This window comes from Strix aluco, chromosome 14 (assembly GCF_031877795.1).
Source record: "Strix aluco isolate bStrAlu1 chromosome 14, bStrAlu1.hap1, whole genome shotgun sequence".
Taxonomy (NCBI): Eukaryota; Metazoa; Chordata; class Aves; order Strigiformes; family Strigidae; genus Strix; species Strix aluco.
In genome coordinates, this window is record NC_133944.1 from 2522939 (window position 1) to 2544627 (window position 21689).

General features: G+C 37.2%; 1 protein-coding gene across 8 annotated transcripts in view; it reads right to left on the minus strand.

Annotated features, from left to right (window-relative positions):
- BANP (BTG3 associated nuclear protein) overlaps positions 1-21689 on the minus strand; it is a 153050-nt gene that overhangs the window by 66641 nt on the left and 64720 nt on the right. For 5 of the 8 annotated variants that reach the window (XM_074840144.1, XM_074840147.1, XM_074840149.1 and 2 more), the window contains 4 exons: positions 18127-18294; positions 8182-8312; positions 4232-4303; positions 2118-2162 (listed from right to left, as the gene is read on the minus strand). In XM_074840144.1, the coding sequence (XP_074696245.1) occupies positions 2118-2162; positions 4232-4303; positions 8182-8312; positions 18127-18294 (416 nt within the window). The other 3 variants (XM_074840145.1, XM_074840148.1, XM_074840146.1) reach the window with 3 other exon arrangements.

The following is a 21689-nucleotide window of genomic DNA, read 5'->3' on the forward strand; positions in this document are numbered from 1 at the left end:
AGGCCCACATGGCTTAAACTGCTGATGAAGGTTTCAGTATCTCAGGCAGAATGGAGATAAAAATCCCCTAAATATTTGCTTGCTCCTATTTTTTGGTCCACTGGAAAACAGTTAAGCAGCAAATACTTTAGGAGGAGCTTGAGGGTTCCTGTGAGTCTGTACAGATGCCAGCTTAAGCAGGACAACGCCTGGCTCTCGATGCTCAGGAGACAGCAGTTACTCTTCTGCACCAAAATGCAGCTGAGTGCATGAAGGAAAAAAACCCCAGCACTTCACCGTTTGTTTTCAAGGAAAGTTTAAAAGCAGGACCCAGAGTACACGTAGTTAAAAAAACTAAAATTGGATGCTAAACTGATTTCCTACATACACATATACAGCACAACCACTTAGGTGGCACCAAGATTATCCCAAATATGATATACTATGTGATAGTACAGATGCCTTTATATAGATAAGCTGATGTGAATTACACAAATAAAATTAAATCATGCTTTTCTTCCCCGTCTTGTGTGTGCTCTCACACACTTCAACAAACATATATCACATATCCATATACATGCCCAGGCACACACATACACATATTACAAACACATACTTGTAGAACACATTTCTTCCAATGCAGCCTTATCCTGCACATACTAATGCAACTGCTCAGATGATCAGCAAGACTCCACTTATGGCCACTTAAGACTCTGGAAGTTTTTTACTACTCTAAAGTTTACAGTTTTTTACTCCATGACTACTTTAGCATGAGACACGGCTGAATGCTACTGTTGTATGAAAGGACCTACCTCTCCCTGCCTAACACAGGGGGTTTAAAGATAAGACAGTCATCCAAGCATTTCCCTCAAAACCAGCCTGAACTCACAACATTTGAAACTACATTCTTTGGTTCTATTTAAGAAATACAGATGCAATTTGTGGAGCACTTGTTATGAATAGAAATTTCAAGGGGAAAAATAATGGTACTAGGCTATAATTTTTTAAAAATATAACTTAATCTACATGCCAGTCTCAAACAGACATACCACTGCCCAGTATTAGTCTTTTAAGATGTGACTGGGACAGCAGTATTTCACAACAAAAGGAAAAAAAACAACAGTAAGTACTAAAACAAAGATTCTGACATGTCTCCAAAAAAATCACCTTTCCTAGTCTCACTTCTGTGAAAGTATTTCTGATTAGAATCTCAGTAAAGAACACTTAAAGGGTTTTATTTTTATTTTTTAAATACAAGTTAGATTGCTTCCCCACACAAATACTGTATGTGATCAAAAGTTCAGAGGACTGGTGGCTTCTCAAGGCCTTTGAGTTCAAGAACCTTCATGATGTGAGTCTTTTCAATTCGGGGCAGAATTCAAGTTCTAGCCATATGTCTCAACTTATTAATATTCAACAGGAACAGAAAAATTCGTAACACATTTATTCACGTGGCGTGGCTAGAAAGCTTGTTACATGAGTATTTTTGTGCTGTGGATATTTTAATATAGCTCAACATTTAGTAAAGTGTGTCTGAGATCAAATGTTAGCAATTTTGCTGACACCTGACATGGAAATTCCACTAATTTAATCACTTATTGATTCATCACTCAAAGTAAAAGCTTCTTTTTCTTACCTCATGTATGCATAAGCACCTAATAAAGCCATCTTATCAAAAAGAACAAAAGCAGATGTGAAAGATCTGTTTCTCCCAAGACAGCCATATAATGAAAAAATAGCTGCTTAAACCTCGGCAATAAATGTTCTTAGGTTTGCATGGACTGCAGTCCACATCTGGCCACAGTGACCGTTGATAAGAGAGAAAAGAACACACTGTACAGAATATCATCAATCCAGTTAGTTAATGCAGGGTGAAGAGGCCAAAGACAAGAAGGTATAAAACACAGGGATAAAGTATCTTACAGGAGAAATGAAATAAGCTTGGTCAAATACTTTGAGTCCACAGACAGAATACTTAGCTTACGTTTTATCATTTTGCAAGTTGTTTATTTAAACAGAAAGACCAGAACAGATTTTGCTCTTTAAAACAGCCACTAATAATGTGAGATCATTCCAACTGTAACATTAATTTCAAAGACCAAAGTAAAATACTGCTTAAAACTCAGTTCTGTTCCTACCTGCCCATCCTGACCCACATGAACTTGATGTATCTGCAGGTTTCCCTGTAAAATAAGAGCATTGACAATAAACACAACTTTGGAATTTAAGAAGTTGCTCTGTCCTGAAAAAGGTCTGTTTCTCATCTCATTATTAAACAACTTCAATATTAAGGAAATCTATTAATTTAGGAAATTCTGCTGAGGGTTATTTTGGCAATCCAGCTACAATTCAATGGTCAGCACTTTAACCACAGAGGATAAACAGACTAAAAAGCAAGGAGGTTTTTCAGCACCAGAATGTTTTGCTTTTTGAAAAAGCAAGTCTGTATAATGTACGGTATTTTTATGAGAAGTTTGTTTGTATGGCTTTTGAGGTAAGTTTTTTGTTTTTCCTTATTTATATAAAACTGCAAATTTAAGTCAAAGCCTTACTAAGCTAGTATTAGTAGTATAACACTTTTACACATATGGAGTGCTATTTACTATTTGTTGTTATAAAGTTACTTCCTGTGCTAACAGTTATTTTTATTTTATCAAAATTTGATACCAACACCAACATAGTTCTGTTACAGGAATTAACATCTATTACAAAAAATTCTCAATAATGTAAAGTATTTTAAGGGAAACTCTAGTTACAAGGTCTAAAAAGGAAAGCAGTATCTTTAAAAAACAGAGTTTTTATTCATATGCTCAGAGACGTCTTCCAAAAGTACACTTAGATTAAGAAAAAACAGCTTCCCAAACAGAGAATTGCAGTGAAATAGCACATTTCTTTGAGGAAAAAATACCAATTCTTTGATTTGCATGTTTTCTGCATTTTCTCTTACTGGCAGCGCTTCCTCTTATTTGAAGCTGTGTACATTGTAATAAATTTAAAACCAGATGTTTTCATCTGCCACGGACAAATGTAGTCCTTAAAAATCTTACATACGGGAACTCCAGATGAGGCCAATGATTTGTTGGTGTGCCTGAACCTCAGGATCAATTACAATTAGTATCTGCTGAATCATAATTTTTTCAGTAGCTCTTTACCCAAGAACGGCTTCAGTTTTATTGTAGCATACTATGCATTCCTTCAGACCTAGAACATTTTGATCCTTTCTTATTTCTCTCTAGGTCTGACAAGCTCTTCAAAGGAGGCTGCCTTTAACTATAATATTTATATAATATTTACGATAATATTTATTCTGCAATAACTCCCTGTGTTAACAGTATTCCTCTGCACCAAAAGTGGTTTTATGCGATGTGATTTAGGGTGCTTTGGAAATGCATTAAAGTAACCCACAAGCAGATATGCTTAACATTGAGTAAAAAAACTCTACAGGGAAATCATACAGATTGCAACTGTAGCCTGTTTAACCTTATTTTGCTATTGCTTCGTCATGTAAACAAAGTGCCCAAGAAATCTAACAGCACTCTTAGCAGTTAGGAGTCTGTACATTCTTTAACCAACAATAGCACTCTCACTCAGGTAAATTCAGCTGGCTTTAATAGCTATTTTGCCTGAGTGGGGTGGGGGGGGAAGGTCAAAATTGGAGGGTTCAGTACTGGATTTATCCATTTCCATTCTACTGTACTATTTTTATGGAAAAAATTATGAAGTGCAAATGTTGCAGTGCCAGATTACTTGAGCAGTAACAAAGTTAAGTTCACTTCATTCTGCAATATATCTTTACTAGATGGTGTCTGAAGGTTTCTCCAAGTTCAGTTCAACAGTTCCCACAATTAAAGACACCAAGTATTCTGAACACATTTAGTTCATAAACCTAACTAAAATAATTTCATTTCTCAATGGCAGTGCAAGCACCTAAGCTGGTTTCCTATAATACTCGAAGACCATCAGCCATGTACAACAATCATTAGTGTAATGCACACACAGAGCTGTCGTGGCTGGTCAAGGGGAAAAAAAACCAAAACAAACAAAAAGAAACCCAAAAAAAACCCCCAGAGACAGAAATAGCATATTGCATTTACTGCCACAAAGCACATTTCATCCTGGCTCCACCACATGCTCTCGCTTCTACCCCCTCTGGTCTCTGCAAATGTATTGTAGCAGATCTCAGAGGTTTTAGAATTGGGGCCCTAAATTCTGGCCCAGATCTGCTCCACGGGCACCCAAACTTTTGGCTCACCTCACTGTCCTGCGTGATTTGGACTTGCTCGCCTTGAGGCACCTGGGCTATGTGGAGATGGCCCTGTGGGATCCGCAACAGAAGAAAACACCAAGGAGCATCAGAAGAAAATCATAACTAGAGGAAGAAGCTGTTACCTTCGATTAAATACAGCTTAACATATGGAAGCAAAACGCTTATTCAACGAAAACCATTAAAGATAGCTTTAAAAAAAAAAGTGCATCCGTATTTCCCCATCTTTTTATGCAAAGTATAAGCAAAGTGATTTTGAAGAAAGAACGGTTCATTTTCACATAAGAGCAATGAAAACAGGCATGATAATAAATAACATTTATGTAGTGCATTTCTCTATAGACAAAGTATCTGCATTTTTGACTGATACACAGAGTATGGGACTGACTTGCTTTGGTAGATTAGCATTGTGCCCAAAACATTTATCCTATTTAAAGACCCTGGAAGCTAAGTTCTTAAAACAAATATGCCAAGACTAACTACTCACTAAGAGTGAGGTTTTAAAAGGTATCTGTAAATATCCATATATCCTTGTACATTCACATCGTTATAGTGAAGTACAGTACCATGCTGAAGACCAGCTCTCAAGCTGCTATAAATTGTCATGAAGTCATTAATTTGAATGCAGTTACACTGGTTTATGTTAGTGGAGAATCTGCCCTAACAGTTTTAATAATGTTAATACTTTGCATTGCTGACCATACCCGCCACTTCAGAATGGTATCAGGCCTACCATTTGATTAAAACAGGGATAAGAGAGTGGATGGAATTCCTTCTGCATCCTGACTAGCCCAGCAAGTCTTTGCTACTGTGATTTACCTGAAGGGAGATTGGATTCTAAATAACCTACTTCAGGGTTTATAAGGCTTTGTGTTCATTTTAATATGCCTGCATGAGACAGAGATTAAAGATAATCATTTGGAATTCTGTCAAAGGCTCTTCTTATTTTATAACACAAGAACAATTGCATGTGATTTTCAAAGAAACACAGATCCCTCTATTTCAAACAGTTTCATTTCCTTTGGAAGGAAACTGTCTATTTATAGGGAGAAAAAACATACTGAAAGTATCACTCTGACAATAGGGACTGTATATAAAATTAGAGCACAGCCACAGTCCATGTTGAGATTAGAATCACTTTCCCTCCTTAACATCAAGCTCTCAAGGCTCCCAGGAAAAAGCACTGAACATTCAAAAGATCCATTTATAGTGTTTTCAAATATAAGCAATCCTTTCCGACTAAAGGGAGGGGGGAGAAGGTGACTATTCACCTTTGTATCATGCAGCATTCCAAAAAAGACCTGCTCACTCATCTTTTGCAGACACATAGCTGGCCTTCGAGGACAGTCCTTTTAGTTTGTTCACAAATTCAATTCAATACTCATTTTTTTTAAACATATATAGTACAAATAGCTACTACATTACTAATGACTCAGCCTGATCTATACATATCACCCCCTAGAACTGAGAAAGCAATACCATTTTCATCTGTTTCAACCTAGGACCCCCCTATATGTTTGACAAATTATGACAACATTTAGATAGTGAGTCATAGTGGATTCTTCTCAAGATTCCACCATCAATTTAAAGGATAATTGACAGGTCCAGATCTTTTAATGAGGCAAAGTTTCATCCCTTACATCTATAGACATAACCGTTTGTCTATTATATCCACATATTTCATATAATTTTCCCTTCTACCTTGTCTTTCAAGATTTGAAAAATACTTTTCAGTCATCAATTAAATCTCAAAAAGATCCATACAGCAGTTAAGAAGATAAGCTCTTTAAAATATATAGGGAAGCCAAGAGACAAAGAAATTCACGTGATAATACTGTAAAGTTATGGCAAAAGTGAAGTGGAAATGGAACCTTTGCACTCAGTTCCTGCAAAAGGAACATTATTTCACTGAGGGTGCTCTTGACTGACAGGAGGGGAAAAAAGTTGGCAAGTTAATTTACTGAACTTCCCTTTAGTCCTCTTCCAAGTTTGAGAACAGTAACTGAAAGCATTTAGGATCTAGTTCCATTAAGCAATCACTCTCCAGGACCAGCTCCTCAACTTCCATTGATGTCAAATGGCATCCAGGTACAGACGAGGAAAGGGCAAGGCCTTTGGGAGAACGAAAGGGGAGGCCTAGACCTTCCAACCCCATCTGAACCTCACAGCTCATGGCTCCTAGCATCCCTTACACCCACACTCCAGGTCTTTCTTTTCTCTTACTTTATAAGCAACCTTTTTCACTTTGGAACAACGCACTCTCTATTGTAATTTCCTCTCCACAACTCATACAGCTGCTGTCTGGAGTTCCTCTCAATCACTTTCTTCTCAAACCCCTTCCACTTCCATGCACTCCTTAAAAAATATTCTGGCTAATACTTAAGTCCCTTTCAGCAATGCTTACAGCTCTGTCAGTTGTCTTCAACATCTGCTGCTCATCTTGGAAATTTTCCCCCAATTTCCATGACACTTTTCTCCTCTGATTCTTCTACTGCTACTCCGGTAAACCTCCAGGAGGTCTTACAGACATGTGTTTTTTGATAACATTCCAAAAGCATCTGTCCTTCATAGCCCTTTTTTCTGAATCGTATTTCTGAGCAACTTCACCATTTCCACGCTGACTATTTGCAGCTCTACATGACTAGACTTGAGTATTCCCTGTGTTGACAGAGTTTTCATTCTTTGTGTGTAAATTTTTCAGTTGGGCACATTTGCTTCTTCTCTCCTGAACTGCCTCTCTTACCTGGGGAGAAAATACTATAAATATCTACCAAAGATGCTTCATCATCCTATTTCAGACTCTTCTCTGTAATGGCATTGACTAAAACCTTTGCAACAGCCAGACCACTGGGTATGACAGTTTATATTGTTGACTAATATCTCTGAAGAATTCTTGTTTATTTACCCATTCCCACCTGTTTTTGTAGCCTGGTTTCTAAGGAAAGTGGCTTCTGTGATCATCACACAGAACAGGTACATACGTGTCTGTGCACGTTCCTTTCTGTTCTGTGTTTGGACACTGCCTGGCACAGCTGAGTGTTGGCCCATACTCAAGACTTCTGGGTGCCTCCAAAACATTAATACCATCAGTGAAAAAGCCTCTATGTTATACGACTGTGCAGAAACGCTGTTAACTGCAAAGCTTGAAGCTTTTGAAAACTAATGGCAGACACATTTTGCGCATTAATTTCTCAGGTTTCTACGAAAGAAGAGTGTGTGTAGATATAATTCACTATTTTTGAATGCAGCATGTCAGAAATGCCACACAAACCATTATTTCATTATTTTCTTCTACTTTTTTGTAAAATTTGAATTTAAAACAATCCTTGTAGTCAAACTGTGGCACACAGGAACTAAAGCCAAGGTGAGTTTTTTCAGAGTACACTAAAACCACATATAAAAATAATCATGGACTGAGTTATGGTAGGAGTCTCAGGCTTAAAAAATGTCAATATTTATAACTTTTACTTGTATACATGTATCTAAATGAATACATATGTAAAGGATTCAGCTAACAGATGTTCAAAAATGCCTGAGAATGCAGGTTTTTTTAAATGAAAATAAATAAATAACTGCATTCTTGTTTTGAAAGTCATAGCTAGAACTACTTCTGAAACATAAATCATACACTTAGCAGATCTGCTATTACTATTATGACAAGTGCAAGCAAACGGCCAGGCAGAGACTAGTCAATTCTACATCCAGTAATGAATGTGCATTTATTTGCAACAACGGCATTAGCAAATCCTGCATGAAGATTTTTGCCAACTAAATAAAACTTTTTTCATAAGCCTTCAATGTTTGTTTTCTGAAAATCATGCTTAAGAAGTGATGATAGGTCACTTTTTTAAAATAAAAAGTTACATTTCAACTGAAGCAAACTTTGCAATAATCTAGATTGCTTAAATGAAATAATTTAGAAAAAGTTGAGTACATACTACTTGGACTTGTCCATCTTCTCCTATTTGGTGGATCTGAACCTGCTGAGCATTGGCTAGTGCATAGTGTAGTGCCTGTGGCTGGTTCTGCTGGATCTCATTAGAAGCTGAAACTGAACTCTGCGAACCCTCTGAAAAAAAGACAAAAATCCAGCTTTATTATATGTGTGTATCTCATGCCAGCGGCCACGCAACAACGTATACTTAAAAACTGTGGAAAACAAATGCAGTCAGAAATAGATGCAAATCATTTATACATTAATATTCTTATGCATATTCACTGCTCACCTGTAGATTTGCTACAAATTCCAAAGGAGTTCCAAAGGCTATTTTGTCTCTGAGAAAGTGTATGTTTAAACAGCATCTTTTGAATCTAGATTAAAGATTCTGCAACTGCAGAAGTCATATCAAAGCAAAACCACAAGCATTTCCTAAGCACTTCAACACTTTTGTGCAGCAGTGTAGCTGAGAACTTACTGCCACCACCACCATCAGGACACATCTGAAAACTCATCCTGTAAATCGAAGTTATCATATAAATCAAGGATACCTCTCAATTGGTTTTCAAGATCCATCGTCTATAATTCATACTGACACACATCAGCCTGAAATCTTTTTTTTTTTTTTTTTAGCCTCAAAATGGCAGGTATTTCTTGACTTAGGTGAATTTAAACAGTATCTCACACTGCAAAGTCAGGCGTTCTGAAAATGCCCCTACAAGAAGGAAGACACCTGGGCTTTATCTTCAGGTAACAGTGACAGGCACCAGGAAAACCATCGCGTGATTTCAAGAGGATAACAACCTGCATTAGTAGACATATCATAGATTCAATTCTAGGGTTTCCAGCTGCAGAAAAAGGATTCTTATAAATGCAAGACGCAAAAGTCAAGTAAAAAAAACTTAAATTATTATTTAATTTTTTTTAGCATGAAAGACTCTTTTTTATTTTGAAACATGGTTTTTTTTATGCATTTATTGTCAGTGATACCAAGAGACTAATAATGTCAATAATTCCGTACTGAACAGGTGAAGTGGAATACAAATGACCAGAGACTAATGCTGTGTTTGAGTCCTCCTACAGGTTAAGACACCACTAGCGGGTAAATGTATCACTAGATACCATATATCCTCTTAGGAATAGGGAAAAAAAATGGGGCTATCGATCAATTACACTTTTGCAGCACATTTCACAAGTTCAAGTACACATTGCTAGAAAAAACCTTAAAATGTCCCAATATCATACTAGTATCATACTAAGATTCAGCATCCATTCCACTTTTCTTCCTTTTATTTGAGACATCTTGGAGAACGGGACTGTCATCAAGAGCTTTTAGAATAATGTATTTGAAGAAATACTTTTCTTACACAGTACTCCTGTAAACAATGTTAACATTTTTCTTTTGCTATGCCACAAAAATACATTGAATGAAATCTCTGAAGCATGAAGTGGTTTACAATCTTTCTAAATTATTTATTGCTCTGACAATGACTTTTATGCTACAAGTTAACGTAACACACATTAACATGTAGTAGCATTCAACACTGTAGAGCTTTCCAGCTGTCCAAGTACCGGAAACTATAACGAAAATATTTAAGAAACAGTGTCACTCTACTCCCATTATAGATCATTTCCTTACAAGATTTTATGTATTGCTTAAATAAGCACTAGATAGGCCTCATCCTACTCAGAGCTGACTGATGGCTGATATATTTTGATTTTTAAAATGATGGTTGTTTTTTTTGAACCAACACAGCAGGAAGCCATGTTCCATAAAATGTTAACATCTCTACTTAATAATCTAAGATTTATACTGAAAAGAGAATGTTAGTTTTGCAAGAATGAGCTTTATTCACTCATACAAATATTTTAATGTAAATGTTCTTTAATAAAATCATGCATTTGGTTTTTTTTTCATCCTGTCTGCTTTGAGTTTTAAGTCTAAACATGGGAACTGGAAACTAACTCAAAACCACCAAGCTAGTATTTATTTATTTGTTGAAAAGTTTAGTTGCTTAACAATTCAACTAGACAGCTCTAATTATGTTAACAATCTGCAAATACATAACTACAAGCAGAACACTTATGCAAGTAACTGAGCAGAACATAACAAGTTCATGTTTTTGCTGTCTACTGGACACATATATTTAATACTTTACATTTGACTGGTAGGTAACTGCAGAATGTTTATAATTTCTTAAATATAGTTCCGTTGCTTACTGTGCAATTCCAGTATTTCCTGCACTGTTGTACAATGGAAGTTTGTCATACAGAATTCCGGATGGGATTAACAAATCACAGTTGGAAGAAAAGTCCTGTACCTACTATGAGAAACTGTACCGTCAACCAAATAAATGTGATTTGTTCAAATTCTGATACTAGATCATGCTTTCCATTGCCAGTGGCTTTGTCATGGTCACTGAAAGTAACAGATACTCTAGAAAGGTTGTTTAACTTCAGCTTCTTCATCTTTCACTTTTTCTCTCATTTCCATGACTTCAGTCCTAATAGTATTTTATGCAGTTCATTTTCTGTATCTTTTATTTTACAAATAGCATTTTGGTAGGATGCTAAATAGCTAAGAAAGCCCACTGTAATTCACCTTGCTTCTTACAGGCTACCACTAGTCCATTCCATTGTGATTTTGCCTTTCCATCTCGCTTCCCAATCCCTCGCTATGCAATTCAACAGCTGAGTTGAGTCACAACTCAACTTCTAGTCAAACCACAGTGTCCCAATACATAATCCTTCATTTAGATGTGTGTGTATAGACACACATATGCATACATACGTAACTCCTTTGCTCAAACATATATAGTGCAAATGTAAATAAACACACACAAACAGCAAAATGGCTTAGGACACAAGCGAGGTAAGACATGTTTCACTTACAGATTTAATAACCTTCTAGCAGTCCCTTTCCTGTAGCTTACACTTACCATTACACAAACTGCAATGCTGGACTTCTAAGAAAACACCAAGATGCAATTATAAGTATGTATTTTCTGATTAAGAAAGTTATGGAATAAAACAGTATCAAAGAAGTAAGAGCTGCAGCAGATAAAGTATTTCAGTATGTGCATGTAATATATATGTAAATATATATTTTTAACTGTAAAGTCCAAAAGCTTTTATTTGTAAACCATCGTTTGCTTCCCAGATGCCAGAAATGATTACACTTCTCAAAGGTGGGAATGGGAGACACAGACTGAATGCAATCATACTGTACACCTCCTATGGTCACTTATAAATAGAGTCAGTCTGGCTTCACTGCAACAAGCACAGTTGGGTTTTCTTTCTTTTTTTGTTGGATTTTGGTGGGGTTTTTTTTCTTCTTAGGCAGAAAGAAGAGAGGATTCAACAGTGTCTAAAAACAAAACATCCTTTATAAGTATTGTTTTTCCCCTCTAAATCTCTGACCAGACAAAAGTTAATATTTATCCATTTTTAAACATTCCCCATTAAAAACAAACACAAACATGAATAGCACACAGCTTGAATAGAGGATATGTCAACAGTTATAAATCACTATCATGTAAACTATCTAGCCTCACATTTACAACTTTGATATATTAGAGAATCCCTGGCACCGAGAAGCTATACAGCTGAACTCTTGCTTTGAAATTTTCCCTTGCACTAGCTACAAAGGGACACTTTGCCACGAACCAAACAGCTCATGTAGTGCTACTACAGAGCATGTTATCCATGGTATTCCCAAAGCACCTTCCACCAGATGGAACAGCTCTGGAGCCACCCACAGAATGAAAGATGCTGCACTGACCATTCCACAGGTGATTAAGTTGTGATATAGGGGAAATAAAAACCCAACTGCTGGAATTTCTTCCTCCCAAGTTGAAATTGGACCTTTCACATTTTCTGTTTGTTTACTGCGTATGCTTACGAGTCAAAGAAAATTTAGCCTAAGTCTGTCTTCTCAGACGAATGTTCAAGAGTTGGCAAAATCACCCCACGAAGCAGTTCCTTCTGTCACATTTCTCGGAGCTAGTCTTCCTCAAACATTGCCAAGCAAGATTAGATTTGTCAGACAAATGTAATTTGTAACTGTTTTAAGAATATGTGCTTAATTCTCGACTAAAATCACTTTTAAAATAGCTCACTTCAAAGGCAAAACCTTTAGTATTTTCTAATTCTTTCCTATTGTATTTCATATTTATCAGTTGAGCATCGGGCTTCTCATTTTAGTGAGAAATGTAGGGGGTACAGATTCTGTGGCAGAGGGGATTCATGCTTAGTCTCCTTATGTGGTGTTACTCAAAATTGTTCTCCTAGCATATAGGCCTTGCAGCCACACACTGCTGCTTACAAACTAGAACATATTTTCCTGCTTCCTTGATGTGTAGTCCCAGCAAGGAAAGGTTAACGGCCAGACGTAGCAAAGCAGTCCTCAAAAACAAAAAGCAGGAAAAACACCGTTACTGAACAATTAATAGAAGTAAAACTGTATACTGTAAACTATTATCTTAACCTGACTCATCCAGTGCTAAATGCCTCCAATTTTGCAGAGCAGCTTTGAAGATTTGGCTGCACATCCGTTTTTATGTGTGACATCTCAGCACAGGCTGAGCACTTCAGCCTAAATCTACATATAAATCCCAAAGTCATAGAACTAATTAAAAATTCCAACATGGAAAACTGTGATAACAGCTTTAACAATCTTAAGAGAAATTAAAAGAAAGGGAGAAAGCACTCTTCAATTAATCCTCCTCCCCAAAACCTCATTTCCTATTGCCTTCCCTCCGTAGACTGCTAACATTTTAAAAAAGAATATCTAGTTAAATTATCATGGCAGCCATGTGTACAACTTGTCAAGAAAGAAAAAAAGAGAAAAACACACATTAAGTGTTGGCTCTGAGAAGAGCTGAGCAAACCACTGCAATTAATACCTCAATTCCACCAAAAGGCAACAGCTTCAAACAGAAGAGCCAGATAAAATACGGAAAACCAACTTCTGCCTAAATATAACAGTCTGCTACAACAACTTTATGCAACCCATAAATCTTGTGGCTACTGTAAAGCTGCAGAGTCAATTAAGTGTAGAACAATCTCAATTAATATCTTTGGGGGTGAAGGACAGAAAAGACATTCATTCATATTTTCCTACCAGCTTCCTTAGACATGTTTTTGTCTGCAGATCAATTAAACACTATCATGAAATTACAACGCCAAAAACTTGTAAGGCTACGTAAGGACTATGAGCTCAGCCTCCTGCTTTTCTATGTCACTTGCAGAGCTAATTTTTCCATATGATAAACAGAGAAGAGAGGAAATCTGTTATCATGACTCAAATCAAAGCCATGTGCTACATAAACTTTTATGCACAACAAGCAGAAAAAGTCTAAAAGTTTTGACATGTGCAACAAGTACATAAGAATGAAGCTCAAGCAGAGCAATCTGTTTTAGATGTAAATAATTCCAAATTAGTTATTATGTTTGCAATAACTCGTTAAAAAAATCTCAAAAATCACAGAATGGGTAGGTTGGAAGTGACCTCTGGAGATCACCTAATCCAATGCCCTTTCTCCAAGCATGGGCAACCAGCACTGGCTGCTTTGGACGGTGGCCAGATGGATTTTGACTGTCTCCAGGGATGGTGTCTCTGCAGCTTCTCTGGGTAACCTGTTACTGTGTTCAACCACCCTCAAGATTCCTCAGAGCCAGAGAAATCAAAGTCAGGTCACAGGCAGGTGAGTTTCAGGCTATTTTTATTTTTTTCTTAAGTGAGGCAAAGTAATTGCTGCTAAAAAACAACTCTGGAAAATCAAGTCCCCTAATTCATAGGGGAAGATGTCCAGCAGGGCAGTGACCATGCTGATTTGAGACTATTTCAGGACTAACAAAAATATTATTTTTAATGATATGTAGAGATGTTCGACAATTTTCACCGCCAAACAGAAAATAATAAGTTACTCTAGACTTTTAGCATACCAGAATTTAAGAAAATATTCTGTAACCCGTAAGAGAATGGTGCTCCTTTGTAACACTTGAAGAAAGTGCCAATAAATTTCTGCTGATTGAAACATGTATTATTATACTGCGACATAACAGAAAGCTATCTTGCTATTATCAGCTCCTAGAGATAGCTGATGAAAAATATTACTTCAAGCCAATCAAACACGTCAGTTTTGGATTCCAGCCTTTTTGTTTGTTGCATCTCTTGGTCACAATTTAGATATGAAATACTGAAATTACAAGCTCAGAAGCGGAAACCCCAAACTCTGGGAAAAGTTCATACAGGGAACGTGGTGTTCATTCATTCATGCTCAGCGTATTGAAATCATATTTAAAGCTCTTAACGATGTTTTCACAACAGCTCAGCTGCATGGCAAACACTGTGATACTACGCGTCCACTCGAGGCATCTGTTGATAGCAATAGTGCATCTTAAGAAGTGCTTTCTGAAGACTACGAGAGTATCTTCTAGGGTAAGCCCTAAAACTTCCCAAAGAAATTATCATTCAGATAAGAAACAGTGGGTTTAAGCACTTCCACAAATAGCTTGGGTTTATCATGTTTAACCAGGTAAAAGGGGCGTGTGTGTAAATTTGCCCCCCACGTGGCATAAACTGAAATGCTTGTTTTCAAGATATGAAAGTGCTTTCCTACTGAAAGGGTGCAATGCCACAGTTGTGTCCGAACTATCAGAGAACCTGCCACACTTACCTTAAGGTGCTCAGTGACCTCACCTGACCAGTCACAGAACCACACTCTACTAAGTTTCCTGATCAAACTAAATAATTCTACCCTCTTGGAATAGAAGTCATATAGTCTTATGCTGAATGAGTGGAGCCACAGCCAGAGCTTCTCAGAACAGCTCAGAGGACATTATAGAAGAAACTATGCTGCGCATCCCCACATCCTCCAGTGTAAACACGGCACAGTAACTACTCACAATCTTTTCAGAGCCTTTATTCTTATTATTATATCTTTTGTGAGAAGCAGCTCCTATATTCTGCCCAACAGATTAAACAACTCAAATGCCTGTTGTATGTGAAGTGACATGGAGCAACATATTACTGAGTGACACCTAACAGAGGTATTATTCTGCAGCCAGCAGCAACCACACCAGGGTGGAGAGCTGACATAAAGCACCTAGAAGCTGATCTTAATAGCTATAACTAACAATAGTGGGAAAGACAGTTTCTCAAGTAGCTGAATTTCAGACCGTTCAAGGCTCACCTTAAATTGCCCCCTGAAACAAACGTTACCATAAAAACTGTCTGGGTTCATATGTAACACTTTAAAAAGCCATATTTGACAGCTATGTTGTCATAACTGTGAAATACAGACCTCCTTTACTTCAGAGCTGTGAAATATTACTTCTCTTTCCTGCTAGCTGGCAGCAGGAATTCTGCTATATCCACTATACAGTGTGCATAATAAGGAACAGATGCCTGTGAATTATGATGCTGTAATTCCATTGAGGGGTTCCAGGGATGTCAAACCACAAAGACAAAGTCTGAGTGGTTCATGAAGTTACCTGCACAAAGTGGTGGAATTACAGCCCTGTCATGCAAAAGTTACCTTTTTAAACCTGTGTGAATCTACATTTTTCTTTGCATCTTTTCTTGTCTTTCTTTTCTCTATATACTCATTCAGCCTCTCAACCTGCTCTCCTGTTTTCCCTCATACCTCCTCTCCTTGCTTCAGGTGAAATACCACTCCCACCTGATTTGGGAATACAAATTAAGTTTTTCAAAGGACCACCTCATTCTGCAAAGCTAAGAGCTAAGAGCTTTTTCACAGTGGGTGCGAATGTAGTGGTGAATTCATCTAACATTTTTACAGCCTCCCAGAAAATGATGCCAATGACTTTTTGAGTAAGAGCAATATTTTAAAGAAAATTAACAAAAGACTCTGAATCCAGGGGAACATTTTCACACACCGTTACCAAAGGCAGCTGTTAATGTTATTGCCTGCACTCTACTTTTGCCTGCACAGTCTATACAGTCCTGCCAGTGACATGCCAAGATGCCTTAGCTGACCTTCATCATCATCACGACCAAAGACATCTTTGTAAGGACATGTATCTGTTTGCTATCCAGGGGACGTGGGTGATGAGATAACCTGTTCAGTTGGAGACCCGGGTGGCATAAAAACCCCTGGGGGAATCCTGGAGATGGATGTACCAAAGGCAGCCACTCAACTCCAGCTAAATGAGCCAGCCTGGGCACACAACCCAAAACACCAGGGTGGCTCTTGCAGAACCAGCTCCTGAGTGTCCATACACGCTACTCCCACACACCCAGAGAGCAAGCTGCTGAAATCCCAAGGGTCAATTTTTTCCCCCAATTCCACTAACCTGATTTGTGAGTAAATTGTTCTATGGGTACAAAGGCACCTGAAATGAGTTTTCAGCTTGACCACAACAGACAAACCCCACCAAAACTTATTATCTTATGGCCTTCTGAAGACAAGAATTTACTGAGCTTGAGTCTGTGTTTTACATTTCTACACTGGTCTCCCCAAATCTCCAGACCAGGACATTAAAGATTAATATTTTTTGATAATAAATCTCAACAACAGTCAAGGAGTATGGTCCAATGAGCACAGGCCTATAATATCCACTTACTACTACATTTTTATTCTAAAATACCAACTGCTAAGAGACTGAAAATAAAAATCCCATCAACATATATGGCTTATGGTTATCATTACGTTGATTAGTTGTTTTAATTTGAGAATTTTGGATAGGATTCCCAGTTCCAGCACATAAAATTTTCCATTGAAAGCAGATTTTGGCATTCTTTGCATGAGATACAGTGGTTAGTGTTAACATGCAACCAAAAATTTTATGCAGGCAAATAAACTTACTTCCTTTTCTTTGGGCTCACTTCCAAAACACTGTTTTTAATATATGATGTACAAATGTCCCATAACACTGTTTTATATTAAAAGCATGAGCCAGAAATGTCCTATGAGAACACTTCTTAGGTCAGTATTTTTCATTTGCTATTACTATTCATGCCTACATACCTATATGGAAATATAGAATCACCTTCAACATATTTAATTTCTTCAGAGGAAAATACTTCAGGAACAAAATTTAGCACACCCTACTAAATGGTGTGAACACACTGTGGAAGATTTATTCACTTGACTCCTCTTACGAACATCAGTTGCAGAAACAGTTTGACTTTCTACACAAAATACTGAACACGGTGAAAAAAAACCCATATGATAGCATGAAGCTGCACGTTCTGAATTTTTTCAGTTAACACATGTGGATGGACCTTCTCAAGCATCTCAGTAAAGCCAGGCATTCAGATAACATACAAATCAACAAAGCCAATCTCTCACACTCTGGAATATACTACACTTTCATTTCTGGCAAATCTGTATTTTACTACTGTTTTAGAGACAGACTCCCTTCTCCCTCTTCGCTTTGTGAACACACACACACATCTCACTTCCTTTCTAGGATCATTAATTCACTGCAACCAGAAGCGCGACTGCAATTTGTAGATGAAATGGGATTAGAAGCTCATCCTACCAGGGGTCTACTTTGGTATAAGTCCCATAAGACTGAGACTCCAAATGTACCAGGAGGTGGTTGGCTTGCACTGAAGGCCCAAGATGATTTAACTACAAATGATTGGTTTCACTTACTACATGGATACACTCCCTGAGGAGCACTGTAGACATACATACACTGTAATAGAGAGGCCTCTTTGCCAACGATAAATGGTACTTCAAAAAAAATGCAATACTATAAAAATCCACTCCAAAAACTCAATTGTGAAAAACGTGGTTTCTCCATTTGTCTTTGTTACACAAAAATATTCCTGTTTGTGGGTACTACAATGCACCTGTTGTAAACATAACTTAAGATGAAAATAATTTCTGGGTATATTGAAAAACAAATGGCATTATCACTCTAAGTTTCCATTTCTGTCGGGATTTGTTTGGGTTTTGGTTTGTTTTTTTACCTGAACCACTGTAAGATGATGATGAAGGTGTTCGCCTTGAAAAGCTTTTCACAGCAAGACTCTGCCCTCGCTGTTTCCGCCTCCAAGCTGTTCGACATTTGGAGTCTATGCTTTGCTTGATTCGATACCAGTCAGATTCTGTGATTCCAAATTTGTAAAATAGGTGACCTGTAATTAGGAAGACAAAGGGGTGAAAATCAACATAAATCCGTATTTTCAGGAAAATGTACAGATGACACACACAGCGAATAAAGCAACTCTGAAAATTTTAGAACTGCACTCGTGCTTGACAGGGCCTAAAGGAATACAATGACATTACAAAAAAAACAGTGATGTGATTTCAAGAGCTATTCACAAAATAAAGTCATCATACACATGCACAGTATATTTAAAATACATATGCACAGACATATTTTAAAATGTCAGCAGTCTATGAAATGTTCAAATCTGCACTTCTATCCAGGGGAAGTGCACTATTACATTCAAGCTGTGCAACAGTAACCAACAGAAAGATCCAGCACTCCAAAGCCAAAACTGGATAAAACTTTATTTCTCACTGATGGTGCCCCACAATATGTGTAAGTCTGATAAGTAGGAAGCCATATAAAGCTCCCTATAAAAACCTCTCTTTTAAAGCTCAGTTCAAAATTAATCAGAATCCAGTAACAATGCAATACAAAATTAGAATCTTCTGAAAATGTTACTACTAGTATTAAGTCATTTAAAGAGCCATGTTATACACATTCCAGAATTTGGTGCTAAGTTGTCAAACTGTTATATAATCACAACGTTGACTCGTGAGTCGAACTGAGTATTTTGAAACAAAGTTCATACAGATTTGAGTCCTGCTGTCAGCTCAAACCGGGTTCATTATCATGTGCAACCTCTGCACCCAAAGGGGAAACCTCGTTATAGAAGAAACAGAGGGAGCAAAAAGACTATTTCAGGTATGACAAGAAATACTTGCTTCAACATCTGGACAAATGGCTTTAAAACTGGGAGGGAAACGTGTGGTGCATTGTCAGCTGTTTCAACGTACTCCTCATTGCTACATACTTTTACCATTTCAATGTAAGCTTCAGAGTGATTTATACTTTGCTTAAAGCATCAAGAGTTGAGAGCATTTCACTGTATGTTAAGAGACATTTATAAACCTCATGACTGCAGAAAAAACACTTGAAAAATTAAACCCAAAGGTTCAAAACCTGAGAGTTAAAACAGAACTATCTGAACATTTAACATTCTTTAAGTCTTCAGTACTTCTAAACTTTCCAGATTAAATGTGCAATACTGCAGTTAAAAAAACAACCCAAAGCTGTAATATATGCTTTTGCTCAACATGACTATGCTTGAAGGATCTCTTTAAGATTCTTATTTTCCTTTCGGTATCAGTTGCTTTCCATACCCTGCAAAGTACAATAATCTTTTCAACCTACTGGGTTTTCAACCTTACTCTCAAATAGGGTCCTGATCCTGTGAGGTACTTGCTTAAGCTGTTGTATAGTCCTACAAAAAGGCTATGGTCTGCTCCTGTAAGACAAATGATTTAAGCCTACAGCTGCAAAATTCCAGGTCTGCACAAACTAACAGCTTTGTACTTTCCTTTGTATTACAAATGAACCCAAAGTCCTCAGAAACTGAAATTTGCAGGTTACTGATCTAACACAGTCAAGTGGAGTACTGTATCTCTTAAGTCATCATCAGTTTTTAAACACATTTATTTTCCAATGCTCTAAATAATTTATAGATCCGTTCAAAAAGCAATTTGAAATAAAGTAGACAATATACAGGAGGAAAACACTGGCATCAAAAAGCTGATTCGAAAAGTGCTTTAAAGGCCCAAGACTTCTCAGTGGCAAGTGACAGCAAGCACGATATTTAGAGATTGCTTTACAACCCCTACACTATGTCTCCAAAAAGGGAGTGGGAGTAGGAAAGGAGGAAAATCGACTGAAATTATCATCTGCTGCTGTGCAACAGTTTCCTTTCCATGGGTGTCAGCAAAAGGAAAGCACATTCTGTATTGTGAACACTGAGACCACATTTTTCAGTGTAATATATTACTAATATGCACCACACATAGAAATGGGTTTATAAATGTTTGCAGTAATGTCCAATAAAAATAGTTGTGCTTTAACTCTTTATACGACTTCAGCTGTCAGTACATACAAAAGTACTTGTGTAGTCCTACATAAAACACAGTCACATGCTCTGTGGTTATTCTGAAAAAAACGTCCATATTTCATTCATAAATACATTTTAATGACTTTCACATTGTATGCTGCTCTGTTTAGAGAAGCGACTGAATCAACTGCAGGTCAGAGAAAACTCTCCTAGAAAAGCAGTCCAGCTAGGAATTTTAACTATTACAGCGTAATTCATGGGATATTCCAGGATGTCACTTAATTCAAAGAGAAATCAAAACCAATATAAATTATTTGGGACAAGATAGTCTCAGGTGCAGTGAGCTGTTCATACTAGGAGACCCAAGCCATGTAGGACAAGAGCTTAAGGAAGATGAGTGCCAGAGCTGTGACATAAAACATCCCAGAAATTGCTCTGTTGAGGGAAGACAGGAAAAGAGCTTCTTCTACTTAATGATGACAAAAAATATCATTTAATCAATGTGGTAAGGAATGGCCATGGAATACTGGATAGAGACACCACTACCTTCATGGGGGGAACACGAGTCCAGAGGAAAGCGTGGAAAACGGGTAACAGCTAAACAGGGTAGAATCAGAGAAGATTTCAGGCTAGGGAGACCTAACACATCAGGCACAGATTTTCAGAGCTAGGCATGCTTATTTCTTTTAGCTTATTCATGAAGTTCTTACTTAGCTGTTATGGTGGTCGAAGATGTAAAACTTGTATAGACAAAACGCCTGCTGTTTGCACAGATTTTTACCATAACTGTATACTCAGTCACAGTAACTGCATGTGCAAATTAGGCATGAAAAATTAGCCCTTAAGTACAAAGATAGCTGATATAAAGGTTAAATGAATTTCAGATGTATAAATCTATCCAGTTGGTATTACAACCTAAAATGTTATTCTACGAACAGGTCTTTAGCAACCACATTTCATAACAGTCCACTGATGACTGAAGAAAAATTTAATGCTAACAACAGTGGAGTATATTTTTAAGTAGATAAGAAGTTCACCATAACATTAGAAATATGATTTACCTGTAGTAGAGAGATACATCCCAAAAACATATGCAAACAATATTAGAAAACTGAAGCGTGCTGACTTTCTGTTCTCTATCCATAAATGATCACACGCAGGAGAGCCTTCAGCTGTCTCATTCTGAGCATGTCAAATACCAAAAAAAATTCAAAAAGGCAGAACACTAAAGCAAGATACTGCAAATGAGACATTTAACTTGGGGAAGTCCATATTAGAAAGGACAGCAATACTTCAGTGAGGAGGGATTTGACTTTTTCAGAGCGTTTGCTAGTGAAAAGCAGCACGAAGCATCGTAATTTGTAAGCAGCACACTATCTATGAGCCACATAACAACCCTGCTAAAAACACATAAAAAATACATTCAGCAATATAATTTA